General features: G+C 44.3%; 1 protein-coding gene across 3 annotated transcripts in view; it reads left to right on the plus strand.

Annotated features, from left to right (window-relative positions):
* Nucleotides 1-9,956, plus strand: part of LOC144592141 (xanthine dehydrogenase/oxidase-like) — a 113,385-nt gene extending 103,429 nt beyond the window's left edge. For all 3 annotated transcript variants that reach the window (XM_078396558.1, XM_078396557.1, XM_078396556.1), the window contains exons 28-30: nt 1,828-1,975; nt 3,215-3,395; nt 6,848-9,956. In XM_078396558.1, the coding sequence (XP_078252684.1) occupies nt 1,828-1,975; nt 3,215-3,395; nt 6,848-6,915 (397 nt within the window). In that variant the 3' untranslated portion in view covers nt 6,916-9,956. The remainder of the gene's footprint in view (nt 1-1,827; nt 1,976-3,214; nt 3,396-6,847) is intronic.
* Nucleotides 9,957-19,493: the final 9,537 nt, after the last annotated feature.

Raw genomic sequence — 19,493 nt, forward strand, 5'->3', positions numbered from 1 at the left:
CTAACGTGTCCAACCCCTTAATAATCTTATACGTTTCGATAAGATCTCCTCTCATCCTTCTAAATTCCAGTGTATACAAGCCTAGTCGATCCAGTCTTTCAACATACGACAGTCCCGCCATTCCGGGAATTAACCTAGTAAATCTACGCTGCACGCCCTCAATAGCAAGAATATCCTTCCTCAAATTTGGAGACCAAAACTGCACACAGTACTCCAGGTGCGGTCTCACTAGGGCCCTGTACAACTGCAAGATTGAAATGGTTCTGGGTGGTAACCTTCTATTTCTGAGGATGGGACAAAATGTATTTCTCTGATGTGTGACCATCATACGTTCTAAGAACAGAATTAGGCCATTCGACCCATCATGTCTACTCTGCCATTCAAACACGGCTGATCTATCGGTCCCTCTCAACTCCATTTTCCTGCTTTCTCCCCGTAACCCCTGACACCTGTGGTTAAAATGTTACAGGATGGCAAATTTGTGGATACAACACAGTGTTGCAGAAAGTAGTGCTGCTGGCTCATAGCTGCGGCACCCAAATTCGATCCTGGCCTACGTGGGACTAGTGTAGATGGGACATGTTGGCCGGTGTGGGCAAGTTGGGCCAAAGGGTCTGTTTCCATACTGTATGACTCTAACTCTGAGACAGCTACAAATCATGGAGATCTCTACTCATTTGTGTTATGGAAGAGCACTTCACACCAGAAGGGTCTGCAGTGGTTCAAGAAGACCTCTTGCCACCTCCCACTGCAAGATCAGTTGGGGATGAGCAATTTCATTTGCTTTTGCCAACAATGTAAACAATAAGTTGGAATGATATTTGCACAAGGATGTATTATAGGAAGGAACTGCAGAATCTGATTTACATGGAAGATGGTCATAGATTTCTGGAGTAACTCAGCGGGTCAGGCAGCATCTGTGGAGAAAAGGAATAGGTGACGTTCTGGGTCGAGACCCCTTCTCAGACTGAGAGTCAGGGGAGAGGGAAACTGGAGGTATGAAAAGGTACAGAACAAATCAGAGCCGGCACCAATAGCCAAAGAACCCACAATGGTCCATTGTTGGCTGTGGAGGAGGTGATAATGAGGGGATACGAACAGTAAAACAAGCAGGACAACTCGGGTAGGTGGAGAGATGGAGAGAGAGAATGCAAGGGTTACTTGAAATTAGAGAAATCAATATTCATACCACTGTGTTGTAAGCTGCCCAAGGACGGTTGTTCGAAAGTCTGACCTTAACTATTGAACATTGATTTCTCCCTTATAGCTGGGTGCTAACCTTCTAAAATCACCAGAACTGGAAGGAGTACAATACTAGCAACTTAATTGATCCTCCGTTTAAAAATTAAAGATCTGGTATTGCCAGAGGCAGTACTAACATAGTGACCCATGCACTATTTCCTTCAAAAGTACAAACAAAAAGTACAAACAAAAACAAGAAAGGTAGATTCTTGATCAGATTAGTACAGATGTCAGGGGTTATGGGGAGAAGGCAGGAGAATAGGGTTGAGAGGGAAAGATGAATCAGCCATGATTGAATGGTGGAGTAGACTTGGTGGGCTGAATGGCCTAATTCTGGTCTTGTCTCTTATGAATTCATGAAAATCCTCTTCGAATGGAGTGGGGTGGGTGGTGGTATAATCTGTGCCTCCCAAATCCTAACACCATGTAATTTGTCTACCACTGCACCCAGCACTATTTTGATTGCTGTCTGTGGCATTGGTACGGAGAGAAAGATTTTAATGCCAAGTTCTGCACAAGGAGTGACGGGGGATAACTAATCAACTCTCGTGGTTCTCTGGTCTTGTTTCTTATTGCCACTTGTAGCATGAACCCTGATGTTGATATTGGACAAGTCGAAGGTGCTTTTATCATGGGCATGGGATATTGGCTAACGGAGAAGATGGTCTACGACCCTAAGACTGGGGATGTGCTGAATCCAGGGACATGGGAATACAAACCACCGTTCAGCAAGGTAGGTTTAGAGTTGATGGTGAATTTATTTTTTAATTGTAGAAGTTGCTACACAGTTTATGCTTTAAAACAAAAATCCCTTTTCAGGATAATCCAAGGCAAGAAATAAACTGTTTATTATATTTAGTGGAATTTCCAGCATGGAAACTAGCCCTTTGGCCCAATTTGCCCACATCAGCCAACGTATCCCACCTGCCTGTGTTTGTCCCTCTCAACCTGTCCTATCCATGTATGTTCTTAATGGTTCTTAAACGTTGCGATAGTACCTGCCTTAACTACCTCCTCTGGCAGCTCATCACCCTTTTGTGTGAAAAAGTGAACCTTCGGGTTCGTATTAACCCACGTCCGTTGAAAAAGACACGGGTAGTTTGTTTGTATTTTTCAAAGAGAACTTTTAGTAACAGCAACCAAAACTACCATCAAATACCATCCTCCCATTGCAGTCCAAAGGCAGAGAGGTGCTGTACTGTAACTGAATAAGTCAAATTCCAATTCAATCTTTCCCCTCTCACCATAAACCTATGTCCTCTAGTTCTTGATTCTCCTACTATGAGCAAGAGACTCTGGAAGTCTACCTGATCTATTCCTCTCATGAATTTGCCCACCTCTATAAGGTCACCCTTCATCCTCCTGTGCTCCAAAGACTCCAACTTTTAATCTTCCCAAGTTCGCTGATTCCCTTCATAAATTTCCACATCTATATACTAAAACTCTCGTTTGTTATCTTGTTTGTGACTGAACTTCAGCCAAAACGGTACACGATAGCACGACAATTTTAGGCCCACCTTACTCACCATCGTCAATTTAGTGATAACGCAAGTAGTTTTATTGAAATTGGTGTTATATTTTTTAAGTTATTCACATTTTTAAGTTTAAAAGGAGGGGAGGGGAGGGGAGGGGAGGAGGGAGGGGGGAAGGAGGGAGTGAGGGGGAGGGGGGAGGACAGGGTGCTGCACCAATGCAGGAGAGGTTTGGGCCCAACGGGTCCACTTTGTCTAGTAGCTTGTTAAAAATGATTGTAGACTGGAACTGCATACTGTCTGAGTTTAGTTTATTGTCATGTGTACCGAGGTACAGTGAAAAGCTTTTGGTGCTTGCAAACTGTATACTTTTGTAACTATAGACTGTATATTTTTGTTGCCCTGAAGAAAGGAAGTAGTTACACCAAAAACAGAAAACAAAGATGTGAGGACCAAGCCATTCATTTTATTGAAACTTTTTTTTGCATTTTGTTTACCAGTGCATACCAGTCAGCTTCAACATCGAGCTGCTGAAGAATGCTCCCAACCCAATGGGCGTTCTTCGCTCGAAGGCCAGCGGTGAACCGCCCCAGTGCATGGCCTGTGCAACGTTATTTGCCGTGAAGCACGCTATTGAGGCTGCGCGAGAGGATACGGGACAGTTCGCGTACTTTCCACTTGGTGAGTGCAATCACTGGGTACACTGCGCACGATTTCAGACCACACTTACTCTAATGCTACCACGGATCTCTTTATTTCAAACAGTCCAATACTCATTTTAAACGGCCAGTTGGAAAACATAGCCTTGTGTATCTATAGGAGTTAAGGGCCTGTCCCACTTAGGCGATTTTAAGGCGACTGCCGGCGACTAGGCTGTCGCCGAACGTTGGCCGGGATGTCGCGGGCATGATCGTGACGAGTCTTCAATGAATCGTAGCGGATCTCGGCGCGTTGTGGAAATATTTTCCAGATAGAAATTTCTCGGCGACAGCTGGCTTGTCGCCAGGTATTGTAGCTTATTGCGGGCGCTGTCGCGCGCTGTCGCGCGCTGTCCCCAGGTTTGCTAGGTTGTCGCAGATGCATTTAGAAGCACGTAATATTAAATTAAGAAAAGGCATTTGAAGATACCAGAAGATAGTTTTGTTTAACCAATTTATTTACCGTCAGGACATTTTTGACAGGTAGATTGGAGGCGACAGTTTGACGGTCAGGTAAGCGTGGGAATTTCACGATGTTTCCAAAGACGGTGTAATCTCTTAGCCAGGTGCTAGTTTCACAAAAAAAGTAACTTGTATCGACCTGACTCGGCATTGTCGTAGGGTAAAAGAAAATTTTGGCGATCTGCTACGAATTTGACAGTCGCCGGGAGTTGCCTTAAAAATCGCTTAACTGGGACAGGCCCTTAAATGTGTTCATCTGAATTGTTCCAGTTTGCAAAACGAGTTATCAAATCCAAGTATCCTGTCAGGTGTGGGGTGCTAACCTAAAATCTCCATTTCCATTAGCATGATTGGAATTAAATATTGTTCAACATATATAATCTGAGGTATTTATTCACAAAATGCTGGAGTAACTCAGCAGGTCAGGCAGCATCTCAGGAGAGAAGGAATGGGTGACGTTTCGGGTCGAGATCCTTCTTCAGACTCGACCCGAAAAGTCACCCATTCCTTCTCTCCTGAGATGCTGCCTGACCTGCTGAGTTACTCCAGCATTTTGTGAATAAATACCTTCGATTTGTTCCAGCATCTGCAGTTATTTTCTTACACTATGTAATCTGAGGAGCACCTTCAGCAACACACTGGTTCCACCAAGATGCAGCACAGAACGTCTCAGGAGATCCTGCTTCCCTGTGTCTCTCAAACTGTACAACTCCTCCCCCTTCTGTCATGGGGTAGACTGACTCCCCTCTCCACCCGCCCCTACTTTGCACATCCCCAATCCTTTCCACTCGTCACTTTAATTTCATGTATCTTGTGTCTTATGACTGTTGGCAGATCAATTCCCCTCTTGGGATAAAGTTCTATCGTATCGTATAATGCAGGAGTTTAGGGATGAGCTTTGGGTGCCTTCAAATGAGAATTGAGTAGACACTTCAGAGGGAATAACTTGCATGGCTGTGGGGAGAAGTGAAGGAATAGGGGTATATTAATATGGCTGTTAAGTTACTCGACTTTTGGATTGCTACGAGTCCACTTTTGCAAATGTTTTAGGGATAAATCCTATAGTCAGGGAGAGGGAGAACAAATTTTTGAAAGCTCCCAAAAATAAATTTGGGACCATGACACGGTGATTTCAGCATCCAACCTCAGCTAACCACTGTGTTGTGCTCCTCCACCCCTTGCCCTCCCCAATCCCCTCCCCTTGTCCCTCTGGTCCTCCCCCACTCTCTTCCTTACTCCCTCTTAGAGACACAGCGCAGAAACAGGCCCTTCGGCCTGCGATCTCCACACATTATCACTATCCTACACACACTAGGGACATTTTTTATGTTTGCCAAGCCAATTTACCTACATACCTGTACGTCTTTGGAGTGCGGGAGGAAACCGAAAATCTCGGAGAAAACCCACGCAGGTAATGGGGAGAACGTACAAACTCCGTACAGACAGCACCCCGAGACGGGATTGAACCCGGGTCTCCGGTGCTGCAAGCGCTGTAAGGCAGCTACTCTACCGCTGTGCCACCGTGACCTCTCCTGCCCTCCCTCTCCCCATCCCCCCCTCACAAAGTCCTCCTCCCCTCCTCTCCTCTTCCCAACCCTCTCCAGCCCACATCCTCTCGTCCATACTCCCGCTACCTTCCCCCTTCCCTTTCAATGGTTCAATGCTCCTTCATTGTCGCACGCAACCGAGCGAGGTACGGTGAAATTTGATTTACCATACAGTCATACAAAAAAAGCAACAAGATACAAAGCTATACAAAGCTACATAAAGCCACCACAGAGGCGTGTGAGAATCCCCAGGGCACACAGTGTAAGCGAAGACCCACAGCCATCAGTTCAATGTTCAGGCCACCCACACACGCTCCTTCACTGTGATGTGACCAGAGTTGTACCGACCGCTGTCACTCTTTCTGCAGTCAGAAAGCCGTCCACACTCGCACTAGACTCCGGGATGTCCTCATGGAGCCATGTCCCCGCAAAACACCGAGGTCACTGCATTCACGGCCCTCCCTCCGAGTCCCCACCGGCACAGGCAGCTCGTCGATCCTGTTTTCGGCAACCTCTCATTCCCCGCTGTGATGGAAGGCAAAACATGTACCTTCTTCCTCCTTTTCTCCCGCGGTCGGGGCAATCGAAGCATCTGAAGTCAGGGCGATCGAAGCTCCCGCAGTTGGCGATCGAAGCTCCCGCGATCGGGGCGGTCGAAGCTCCTGCAGTTGGAGCTCCCGAAGTCTATCCCTAACAAAGGGACCGCTAGCTCCACGATGCCAAGGCCGCGGTGCAGACGGAGATACGACACAAAAAAAGAGATTAAAAAAAAGTTTCCTCCAACCCCCACCCCCCCACGTAATACTAAACTAAAGATACACTAAAACATGCAAGTGAAACAAACTAAAAAAAACAAAAGTAGAAAGGGACGAGCGAGACAGGCTGTTGACAAGGCTGCCACTTATGGCCATCCACATCTCGCCTCCTCTCCTCCACCCCTCCCTTTCCCCTCCTCCTCCCACCCCCTATTGCTCTGTCTTCCCCTCTCTCTCCTACACGTGGATGAGACAGGGGTCTTTCGAAAGATGAATCCCTCACTCTCTTTCGTCTGAAGGGGTGAGAAAAATGCTTCAAGCCATAATAGAAATTTGAGGGGTTGCTTTTAAATCTGGCTCAACGTCACTTTAGACAAGTGCACTTCGCAAATGTACTGAGAGAGCAAAACATCAGCGCATCTTTTCAACATCACTTTTCAACAACATCAACTTCAATGCGCAGTCCTAGTGTGCAATTTAGTATCGCAGGAACATTTTCTCGACTATGGTCCTTCAAGGTACTTTAATTGCAAAGGATGGGAGACATAATGCATTGAAATAAGGATTCTGGAGGAAAAGTTTATTTAAACTGAATTATTGGTGAAAGGTGCTTTTGACCTAATCTCCCAAATCTTTGTTAAAATGTTTATTGCTTTGACTTTTCTCCACAGATGGGCCCGCAACTGTCGATGTCATCCAGACAAGCTGCCTCGTGGACTACAGAAACTTCACAATCTGAAAACCGTACAATAATATGCTGCCACCGAACAATGTTAATAATGTGACATTGTTTTGTCTTTACCCCTAAGCGCGACACCATGCAATATCACCACGATTGCCTTAGAGTCTTGTACTTCACTGTTTAAACCTATAATAATCGCTTGTTTATATCTGAACTAAAACCTGTCGGGTAAATGCAATTGGGGAAAGTTCATGTCTCATTGCAGGGTTTCCCCAGATTTCCACTTGAAGAGCTGGAATAGACTCCGAAGAATCCCCATTGAGCATCAATGCTATTATTCACAAATAAGGCTAATCTATTTAACAATTTGCAGTGTAACCTTCAACCAATGAACTTGAAATTGAGAGCACATACTGCATTTAATTTTGATTGGATTTGTTTAAAATGGGATTTTGTTGAAGCACACTGTTTTTAAAATTTCTTAATCATTTAATAGGAGTATGATTAGAGCTTAAACCCGAACTATTCACTTTGAATGGATAATTGAATTAATTTGTATTGTAGCCAAAAGATGGATATTTTATCATACGAGGAAGCCATTCAACTTGCAGTCCTTGTGGCACCTCTTTGCCAGTTAGGATGGAACAGTGCCGCAGTAGTTAGTGCTGCTGCCTTGCAGCACCAGAGACCCAGGTTCAATAGACAATAGGTGCAGGAGGAGGCCATTCGGCCCTTCGAGCCAGCACCACCATTCAATGTGATCATGGCTGATCATTCTCAATCAGTACCCCGTTCCTGCCTTCTCCCCATACCCCCTGACTCCGCTATCCTTAAGAGCTCTATCTAGCTCTCTCTTGAATGCATTCAGAGAATTGGCCTCCACTGCCTTCTGAGGCAGAGAATCCCACAGATTTACAACTCTCTGACTGAAAAGGTTTTTCCTCATCTCAGTTCTAAATGGCCTACCCCTTATTCTTAAACTGTGGCCCCTTGTTCTGGACTCCCCCAACATTGGGAACATGTTTCCTGCCTCTAACGTGTCCAACCCCTTAATAATCTGACCTCGGGTGCTGTATGTGTGGAGTTTGTGTGTTCCCCCTGTGATTGTGTGGGTTTCCTCCAGGTGCTCCAGTTTCTACCTCCATCCCAAATATTTGTGGGTTATTGGCCTCTGTAAATTGTCACTTATCTGAAAAGGTGTAGGTGAGAAAGTAGAATAACATAGAACTGGTATGAATGGGAGATCAACTTTTGGCGTGGTCTCGGGACGAACGCCTCATTCCATGTTTAGTTTAGCTTGGAGATACAGCGCGGAAATGGGCCCTTCGGCCCACCGAGTCCGCACCAACCAACGATCCCCGCACACTAACACTATCCTACACACGCTAGGGACAACAATTGACATTTGTGCCAAGCCAATTCCAAGAATGTGGGAGGAAATCAAAATTCTCGGAGAAAACCCACACAGGTCATGGGGAGAAGGTACAAACTTCAAACAGACAGTACCTGTAGTCAGGATCGAAGCCGGATCTCTGGCACTGTAAGGCAGCAACTCTTATCGCTGCGCCACTGTACCGCCCAAACTAAACTAAAATCAAAAACTCATTTCAATGCAGTGCTCCATCTCTTCAGCTCTGTGTTTCAAATGTATCTATGGCTAAGATTTCTACAGACTATGCATGGGAGATTTTTCATATCCATATCACCATATATCGCTTTCATAAAGTTCTCAACAATTCCACCACAGCATCTTTAGCTTGTGTAACCAAGGCCTAATTTGGATCATCTAAATTGCAGCAAATCTACAAGGTTATCATATCATATCATATCATATCATATATATACAGCCGGAAACAGGCCTTTTCGGCCCTCCAAGTCCGTGCCACCCAGCGATCCCCGTACATTAACACTATCCTACACCCACTAGGGACAATTTTTACATTTACCCAGCCAATTAACCTACATACCTGTACGTCTTTGGTAATTTACCATTGATGATTTAATACCCAACATCCGTCAACTTTTTTTCTTTGCTTACTCAGGCGATATGTCTGTCACTGACACAGCCAACAATTCCTGCCCATCTCTAATTGCCTTTGAGAATATGCTACTGAGCTGTGCTTTGCCCTGCTGTAATGTGTGAGGTGCCACAGCCTCGCAGTAAATGAATGAATGAATACTTTATTGAATTGAATTGAATAAGTTTATTGGCCAAGTATGCAGATACAAGGAATGTGCCTTGGTGCTCCGTTCACAAATGACAACACGAAGATACAGTTAACAATTAAGAAATTACCGCAGACAACACAAACAAACAAACAAACAAATACATACAAAACAGCAAGGAGCAGTACACCATGGCTGCCATCCTCAGCGCCCGCCACAGAGCTCAAGTTTGCTGATGATCCCACATTGGCACATGTTTTACTACTTTGCGTTTTATTTTAAATGGAACAAAAGAAATGTGGTTAATTCTTTAACATGGAGCAAACTGGGATAAACTTAAATGCTTAATAACCAGAATGATGGCAAGCTTTGGGAACGTGGGCAGCAAACTTGCCATTGTGTTGGAAAAGTTGAGATTTCTGGTGTACTTAAGTCAAGTCAAGTCAAGTCAATTTTATTTGTATAGCACATTTAAAAACAACCCACGTTGACCAAAGTGCTGTACATCTGATTAGGTACTAAGGAAAAAAAAAGAAACATACATTAGCACGCAAACAGTTCACAGCGCCTCCTCAATGAGCCTCAAACGCTAGGGAGTAGAAATAGGTTTTGAGCCTGGACTTAAAGGAGTCGATGGAGGGGGCAGTTCTGATGGGGAGAGGGATGCTGTTCCACAGTCTAGGAGCTGCAACCGCAAAAGCGCAGTCACCCCTGAGCTTAAGCCTAGACCGTGGGATAGTGAGTAGAATTACCTTCAGATCTTAACACGCAACCGTTAAGGTGAACGGGACCAAATGCATTCTTATTAACATGTGGAAGTTATTTTGCTGATTTTCAAGTCACCTGCATTCCTACTAACCAAGTGATCCAATTTCATTTTTTAAATTGTTGCCAATTTCAATAAATATTTTATTCTTTGCACGATAATCTTGAAAGTACTTGAGACTCAAGACTGTTTAATTGTCACATGTACCGACCACACTACAGTAGGAAAATAACTGCCGATGCTGGTACAAATCGAAGGTATCACAAAATGTTACAAATCGAACACAGTACAGTGATATTTTTACTTGCAATACATGAACAGCACCCAGATGTAATACACACGGATAAATATAATAATAAAAAAATTCAGTGAATTAAAATTGCAAAGCTAGTACAAAAAAAAACAAATTAGGTACTTCAAAATTCCAAATGAGAATTATACCAGTGCCTGGGAATTTACTCAGTTCTAAAGCTTTTGAGCTGACTTTTGGCCATATTATCCCTTTTTGCTAAAGGGATCAGGGGGTATGGAGAGAAGGCAGGTACAGGCTACTGAGCTGGATGATCAGCCATGATCATATTGAATGGCGGTGCAGGCTCGAAGGGCCGAATGGCCTACTCCTGCACCTATTTTCTATGTTCTATGTTTCTATTATCAGCTTCTAATGATCATCAGGTGATCATAATGATCATGATTGGAGCAGAATTAGTTCATTCAATTATGGCTGATCTATCTCTCCCTCCTAACCCCATTAGAAACATAGAAAACTAGGTGCAGAGGTAGGCCATTCGATCCTTCGAGCCAGCACCACCATTCAATATGATCATGGTTAATCATCTAAAATCAGTACCTTGTTCCTGCTTTTTCCCCCATATCCCTTGCTTCTTTTAGCCCTAAGAGCTAAATCTAACTCTCTTGAAAACATCTAGTGAATTGGCCAACACTGCCTTCGGTGGCAGAGAATTCCACAGATTCACAACTCTCTGGGTGAAGATGTTTTTCCTCATCTCAGCCCTAAAAGGCCTACCCCATATTTGTCAACTGTGACCCCTGGTTCTAGACTCTTCCAACATCGGGAGCATTTTTCCTGCATCTGGCCTGTCCAATCCCTTAAGAATTTTATATGTTTCTATATAAGATCCCCTCTTATCCTAAATTCCAGTGAATGCAAGCCCAGTTGACCCATTCTTTCATCATATGTTAGTCCTGCCATCCTGGGAATTAACCCGATGAACTCCCTCAATAGCAAGAATGTCCTTCCTCAAATTAGGACACCGATTTTGCACAATACTCCAGGTGTTGTCTCACCAGGGCCCTGTACAACTGCAGTAGGACCCTGCTCATAAACTCAAATCCTCTCGCAATGAAGGCCAACATGCCATTAGCTTTCTTCACTGCCTGCTTTACCTGCACGCTTACTTTCAGTGACTGATGTACAAGGACACCCAGCCCTCCCCTTTTCCTAATCTGACACCATTCAGATAATAATCTGCCTTCCTGTTCTTGCCACCAAAGTGGATAACCTCACATCCACATTATACTGCATCTGCCATGCATCCGCCCACTCACCCAACCTTTCTAAGTCACCCTGCAGCCTCATAGCATCCTCATCGAGGCTCACATTGCCACCCTGCTTTGTGTCATCCGCAAACTCGGAGATGCCTCATTTAATTCCCTCGTCTAAATCGTTAATATATATTGTGAATAACGGGTCCCAGCAACGAGCCTTGTGGCACCCCACTAGTTACTGCCTGCCATTCTGAAAAGGACTTGTTAATTTCAACTCTTTGCTTCCTGTCTGCCAACCAGTTCTCTATCCATGTCAATACACTACCCCCAATACCATGTGCTCTAATTTTGCACACTAATCTCTTGTGTGGGCCCTTGTCAAAGGCTTTTTGAAAGTACAAACCACTGGCTCTCCCTTATCTATTCTACTTGTTATATCCTCAAAAAAATCCAGAAGATTACTCAAGCATGATTTCCCCTTCACAAATCCATGCTGACTTGGACCGATCCTGTCACTGCTTTCCAAATGCGCTGCTATAACATCTTTAACAATCGATTCAAGCATCTTCCCCACGACCGATGTAAGGCTAATTGGTCCATAATTCCTCATTTTCTCTCTCCCTCCTTTCTTAAAAAGTGGGGTTACATTGGCTAACCTCCAGTCCACAGGAACTGATCCAGAGTCGAGAGAATGTTGGAAAATGATCAATGCATCCAAGATTTCTAGGGCCACCTCATACTGCATTTGAGTATTCTGGGATGCAGACCATCAGGCCCTGGGGATTTATCTGCCTTCCAACAGTTCACATAACACCATTTCCTGATATGCGGAGTCCCTTCATTTCTTCCTTCTAGATCCTCAGTCCCCTGGTATTTCAAGGAGATTGTGTCTTCCTTAGTGAAGACGGAACCAAAGTACTTGTTTAACTGTTCTGCCATTTCCTTGTTTTCCATTATAAATTCACCTGTCTGATTGTAAGGGACCTACATTTGTCTTAGAAACATAGAAAATAGGTGCAGGAGGAGGTCATTTGGCCCTTCGAACCAGCACCACCATTCATTGTGATCATGGCTGATCATCCACAATCAGTAACCTATGCCTGCCTTCTCCCCATATCCCTTGATTCCGCTAGTCCTAAGAGATCTCTCTAACTCTCTTTTAAATTCATCCAGTGAATTTGCCTCCACTGCCTTCTGTGGCAGAGAATTTCACAAATTCACAACACTGGGTGAAAAAGTTTTTTCTCATCTCAGTGATAAATGGCCTCCCCTTTATTCTTAGACTGTGCCCCCTGGTTCTGGACTTCCACAATCTTGGGAACAATTTTCCTACATCTAGCTTGTCCAGTCCTTTTATAATTTTGTATGTTTCTATAAGATCCCCTCTCATCTTTCTAAATTCCAGTGAATACAAGCCCAGTCTTTCCAATCTTTCCTCATATGACAGTCCCGCCATCCCAGGGATTAACCTCGTGAACCTACACTGCACTGCCTCAATAGAAAGGATGTCCTTCCTTAAATTAGGAGTCCAAAACTGCACACATTACTCCAGATGTGGTCTTACCAGGGCCCTGTACAACTGCAGAAGGACCTCTTTACTCCTATACTGAAATTCTCTCGTTATGAAGGCCAACATGCTATTAACTTTCTTCACTGCCTGCTGTACCTGCACATTTACTTTCAGTGACTGGTGTACAAGGACACCCAGGTCTCGTTGGACTTCCCTTTTCCTTTATCTGACACCATTGAGATAATAATCTGCCTCCTTGTTCTTGCCGCCAAAGTGGATAACCTCACATTTATCTACATTATACTGCATCTGCCCACTCACTCAACCTGTCCAAGTCACCCTGCAATCTCCTAACATCCTCTTCACTCCCAGCCACCCAGCTTTGTGACATCTGCAAATTTGCTAGTGTTACTTTTAATCCCATCATCTAAATCATGAATATATATTGTAAATAGTTGCGGCCCCAGCACCGAGCCTTGCGGCACTCCACTCGCCACTACCTGCCATTCTGACTGGGACCCGTTTATTCCAACTCTTTGATTCCTGTCTGCCAACCAATTCTCTATCCATGTCAATACCCTGCCCCCAATATCATGTGCTCTAATCTTGCCCACTAATCCCCCGTGTAGGACCTTATCCAAGGCTTTGTGAACGTCCAGATATACTACACCCACTGACTTTCCTTCATCCATTTTACTTGTCACGTCCTCAAAAAATATCAGAAGATTAGTCAAGCAGGATTTCCCCTTCATAAATCCATGCTGACTTGGACCAATCCTTTTACTGCTATCCAAATGCGCCGTTATTCTTTAATAATTGACTCCAGCATCTTCCCCACATCCGATGTCAGGCTAACTGGTCTACAATTCCCCGTTTTTTCTCTCCCACCTTTCTTGAAAAGTGGGATAACATTAGCTTTCCTCCAAACCACAGGAACTGGTCCTGAATCTATTGAATCATCGCCATTTTGTCTTGGCCTTAATGCATCATGAGATGTGAAAGGAATATTTAACCTTCAAATTCACTTAAGAACATTGAAATGATGAATTACACCGGGGGTATAATAATCTAACTGTAAAAATGATTCAGGGGGCCCTAAAAATTTACTTTGAAGACTGGGCATTCCATCCACTTATCTATTTCCCCCCTCAGACTTATTGGAACCCATTCTGAGGTTGCCTCTTGTGCAGTAAAGAAGTTATTGCATTTAAAATATGTAAGTCAACTGCTTGAAGTGGCTGTGTATCAAATTGAAATTCAAGTGAGGTCTCGGAGCTGACAACCCAGAGAACAAAATACACGCTAGTCATGATGACGGTTCAGAGAAAATCCCCTGGGGAATAATTGGGCTGATGAGTTATTTTTAAGAAAATCACTTGCACAGTGTAATGAGCAGTAACAAATCTGAAACACCAGCTTTTTAAAAAAGCAATATTGTTGGTCCAATGCCACTCAACTTAAAGGGGAGACAATGATGACCTACACACATCTATCTCCCTGCTTTTTGTCCATGCTACTTTGTGATTCTCCTACACAAAGTGAATACTGTGCAGAGCGCATTGCATTAATTTAGCTTATCCCTTTGCTCCAAGTGGAACATGGTTCTACTGCACAGTATCACCATCTAGTGGTAAGTATGTGCATTGGCAGACACCGCACCGCAATTGTGGTGCTGTAAGGTGTGGCAAGAAACAGTTTCAGTTCGGGTATATTTATGTACAAAGCAGTAGTTTTAGGCATAAATTCCCCCTCTCCACCATCTCCCCTTCATCCCAGTACATTGTGTAGCCTCCATGGTTTGTACTCCAGAAGATTAGTCGAGCAGGATTGTGCGCGCAGCACTCATGCACAGTAACAAAAAAGATAGGGCTGCAGAGGCTGAAATCTTGAGCAAAAGAATCTGGGAAACTGTCCTTGTCGCAGGAGTCAAGTCAAGTCAAGTCAAATTTATTTGTCACATACTCGATGTGCAGTGAAATGAAAGTGGCAATGCCGGGCTAGGTGGAGTTTTCAGTATGAAACAATCTGTCGGAAGAACTCAGCGGGTCAGGCAGCATCCGCGGAGGGAAACGGACAGACGACATTTCGAGCCAGGGCCCTTCTTCAGAGTGAATCTTAGAGCAGCTGAAAGAAAAGCTGCTGACATTTTAACAATTGTATTTTTCTTTGACGCTCTTCACAACAAACCATTCACAAAGGGAGTTAAAGTATAGTACATTTTAAAATGATAAAATTAGGGATGCGGTATCTGAATGCGCGAAACACAAGGCAAATGAATTAACAGCATGAGGAAGTAAATGGGTGCGATCTCATTGCTGTTACAGAAATGCATCTGCAGTCGGCCAACTGCAACGGTGTTAAATATCCCAGGATATTCAACATTCAGACAAAGAGGGAAAGGGGGTGGTGCAGCATTATTAGTAAGAGAAGAGATTAGTGCAGTGGTGAGAAATAATATAACAGAACATCAAATAGTTCAAGGTAAGAACATCGCAATAATGCAAAGGTTTGCAGGAATTATTTACAGAGCACCAAATAGAAACCGATGCATGTACCAGTAATTATGGGAGATTTTAAATTCTCATATAGAATGAAAAAAAATCACATCTGCTGCAGTAAGATAGACACAAAGTGCTAGGTCAGGCAGCATCTCTGAAGAAAAAGAATAGGTGACGTTTCGGGTCGGAACCCTTCTTCAGTATTAGCTTCAGTTAGCAAAAATCTGGACACTGTCCTTGACACAGGAGCTCAGGGCAGGTGAGGTTTTCACTACGAACTCAGCAGGTTGGGCAGCATCCGAAGAGGGATACAGACAGACGACATTTTGACGGCATTTTAATGACTATCCCAACATTTAAGAAGCAGTGAGACAGTACCTGTTAGAACAGGTTTGGAGGGATATGGACCAAATGCTGGCAGATGGGATTTGTGTAGCTGGGACATGTTGGCCGGTGTGGGCAAGTTGGGCCAAAGGGCCTGTTTCCACATTGTATCACTCTATGAGTAGGTGGTAGGTAATGCTTTTCTTGATAAATATGTTGAAAAACCGACAAGGAAAAGCCAAGTTTAGCTCATATTTTCTGCAATGAAAACGGGTTGTTGATTGATAATTTTATAAGTTTAATAAGAATAAGAAACTCAAATAACCAGATGTGCGCCAAAGAATGGGACAAGAGAGGTTAGGGAGCTTAAAAGCTTATCAAGCTGCTGGTACTAATGATCTGCAGCCTTGAGTTTAGAAAGAAACAAGTCAGCATTTCATTGAACTTTAGTTTATTCTTGAGATTCAGTGCGGGAACTGGCTCTTTGGCCCATCAAGTCCGCGCCGACCAGCGATTCCTACACATACACTAGGGACAAGTTACATTTATGCCAAGCTAAATTAACCTACAAACCTGTACGTCTTTGGAGTGTGGGAGGAAACCAGAGCACCCGGAGAAAACCCACGCGGTCACGGGGAGAACGTACAAACTCCGTACAGGTAGTACCCATAGTGAGGATCAAACCCAGGTCTCTGGCGCTGTAAAGCAGCAACTCTACCGCTGCACCACCGTGCTGCCCGTTCTATTGCTGTACATATAACAATTCAACACCCTTGACTCGTGACTCTTGAAGAAGAGGCTTTGACGAGCGTGTATGGCTTTAGCATCATCTTCCAAGGCTCTGTAGATTCTCAAACTCTTCCTGTGGTTTGGAAGGTAGCAAATATGACCCCATAGTTAGGAAAGAAGAGAAAGACAAAACAGAGAAACTAACAACCTGCTAACATCATGTAAGTGGTGCGTAAAATGCTGGAATCTATAATGAATGATGTTATAACAACACCTTGAAAATAATAATAAGATTGAGCAGAGTCAGCGTGGATTATTGATAGGAAAATCATTTTTGACTAATCTATTAGAGTTCTTTCAAGACGTGAGTAGTAAAATATATGTCAGAACCATTGGGGATGATGTATTTGGATTTCTGGAAGGATTTTGTTGAGGTTCCCAACAGGAGGTGGTGTAATAGGTAAGAACACGTGAAATGGGGGTGTGCAGGGAGGTTTGGTGGATAACATGCTGACATGATCGAGGTTTTCGTTATTGGATAGAGAGTAAAAATAATGAAGGGGTCAAGTTGGGTTAGCATGCTGTGTCAAGTGAGATATCGCAGGAGTCGATGCTTGTGGCCAGTTGCTGATGATCTATCTCAATAATTTAGCTAAAAGATTTTAAATTTCCAAGTGATATTAATGCTGGTTTATTGTTGCCATGTGTGCCAAGATACAATGAAAACCTCTGCTTGCTATCCACTTTAATCATACTTTCCACGAGTACAATTGAGCTCTGTGCAAGCGGAACAGGTAATCAGTGTGCCAAGGACTTAGTTTACAACTCAGAGAGTTGTGAATCTGTGGAATTCTCTGCCTCAGAGGGCAGTGGAGGCCAATTCTCTGAATACATTCAAGAGAGAGCTAGATAGAGCTCTTAAGGATAGCGGAGTCAGGGGGTATGGGGAGAAGGCAGGAACGGGGTACTGATTGAGAATGATCAGCCATGATCACATTGAATGTCGGTGCTGGCTCGAAGGGCCGAACGGCCTACTCCTGCACCTATTGTCTATTGTCTATTGTCTATTTATTGTCACGTGTACCAAGGTACAGTGAAAAGCTTTTTGTTGAGTGCTAACAAGTCAGTGGAAAGACAAGACATGATAACAATCGAGCTATCCACAGTGTACAGATACAGGATGAAGGGAATAATGTTTAGTGCAAGATAAAGTCCAGTAAAGTCCGATTAAAGATAATCGGGGCACGTGTTCACGAGTGTGCTGACAAGACGAAGCTAGGTATGATTGTGAGTATGGAGAAGGATAAAAGGAGGCTTCAAGAGGACCTGGACAAGCTGAGTGAGTGGACAAGGACATGGCAGATAGAATATAATGTGAGGTCATCCACCTTTGCACACAAAAGAAACAAGTGATGTATTTGTTAAACGGTGAATGATTGGGTACTTATTCACAAAATGCTGGAGTAACTCAGCAGGTCAGGCAGCATCTCAGGCGAGAAGGAATGGGTGACGTTTCGGGTCGAGACCCTTCTTCAGACTGATGTCAGGGGGGCGGGACAAAGGAAGGATATAGGTGGAGACAGGAAGTTAGAGGGAGAACTGGGAAGGGGGAGCGGAGGGGGAGAGAGGGACAGAGGAACTATCTAAAGTTGGAGAAGTCAATGTTCGTACCGCTAGGCTGCAAGCTGCCCAAGCGAAATATGAGTGGATATTTTAAAGGAGGAGATTGACTGATTCTTGATGAGTACAGGTGTCAGGGGTTAAGGGGTTGGGGTTGAGAGGGGAAGATGGATCAGTCATGATTGAATAGTGGAGTAGGCTTGATGGGCCGAATGGCCTAATTCTGCTCCTAGACCAAATGAACTTATGAATCCCTGGAGTGATGATTCATTGCAACGAGGGTAGACACAAAATGCTGGAGTAACTCAGACTGAAGAAGGGTCTCGACCCGCAACGTCACCATTCCTTCTCTCCCGAGATGCTGCCTGACCCGCTGAGTTACTCCAGCATTTTGTGTCTACCTTCGATTTAACCCAGCATCTGCAGCTTTTTTTCCTGCACATTCTATTCATCGCAATGAAGTATTTGCAGGAAAGGCGATAGAAGCCAAGGAGAGGAACGGACCAATCAAGCTGTGGAAGATGAGTCAGTCGCATGGAGTGAATGAGTCATCTCTCAGAGCCAGAGCGGATGAAATGATCAGGAAAGCCACCACTTGCACCTTGATGATCAGCTCAGTAACGTTAGGAATGAACCACATGCCTCACCATCTACGATCCCTCAGCCGGGGGCACTGGGCATAATTTTTAACCTAAATGTGACTAACATCCTAAAAATGATTTGAATTATATCCGGAAATTAATAGCAGATGCATTAGATCTGCCACTACCTGCTAAAATGAAGAGGTTTTGGAAATTAGTTATGGGAATTGGCAGCGTACAGTGTCAGGTACAAAGTTCAGGATCTTTTTTATCTCTGAGATGCATGGACAGATTCGTGAAGCTATTGACTGTGATCAGGAGATGGTCCTCTCTCCCTTCCTGTTTACCATCTACTTCAGACTTCAGATATAACTCCATCTCCTGCCACCTGCAGATGTTTTCGGATGACTCTGCAATTGTGGGCTGCATCAGTGAGGGGAGGGAAGCTAAATACAGAGGTGTAGTCAACGACTTTGTTGAGTGGTGTGGGCGGAATCACCTGCAGCTCAACACAGACAAGACTATGGAGATGGCGGTGGACTTTAGGAGGAGAGGAACACCCCTGTCCCCTGTCTCCATCAATGGTGTAGATGTGCAGTTTACCAGGGAGTACAAATACCTTGGAGTGTACCTGGACAGTAAACTGCACTGGTCCAGGAAAAGCTGAGGCCCTGTACAAGAAAGGACAGAGCCGGCTGCACTTTTTGAGAAGGCTCCGCTCCTTCAATGCCTGCAGCAAGATGCTGCAGATGTTCCACCAATCGGTGGTAGCCAGTGCCATCTTCTTCGCTGCCGTGTGCTGGGCCAGCAGGGAGTAGGCTGCGGACGCCAATAGGATCAACAAACTCATCCGGAAGGCTGGCTCCGTCCTGGGGGTGGAGTTGGATTCATGGGAGGTGGTCTTGGAGGGGAGGATGCTCCTCAAATTGCGG

This window comes from Rhinoraja longicauda, chromosome 3, assembly GCF_053455715.1.
Source record: "Rhinoraja longicauda isolate Sanriku21f chromosome 3, sRhiLon1.1, whole genome shotgun sequence".
Taxonomy (NCBI): Eukaryota; Metazoa; Chordata; class Chondrichthyes; order Rajiformes; family Arhynchobatidae; genus Rhinoraja; species Rhinoraja longicauda.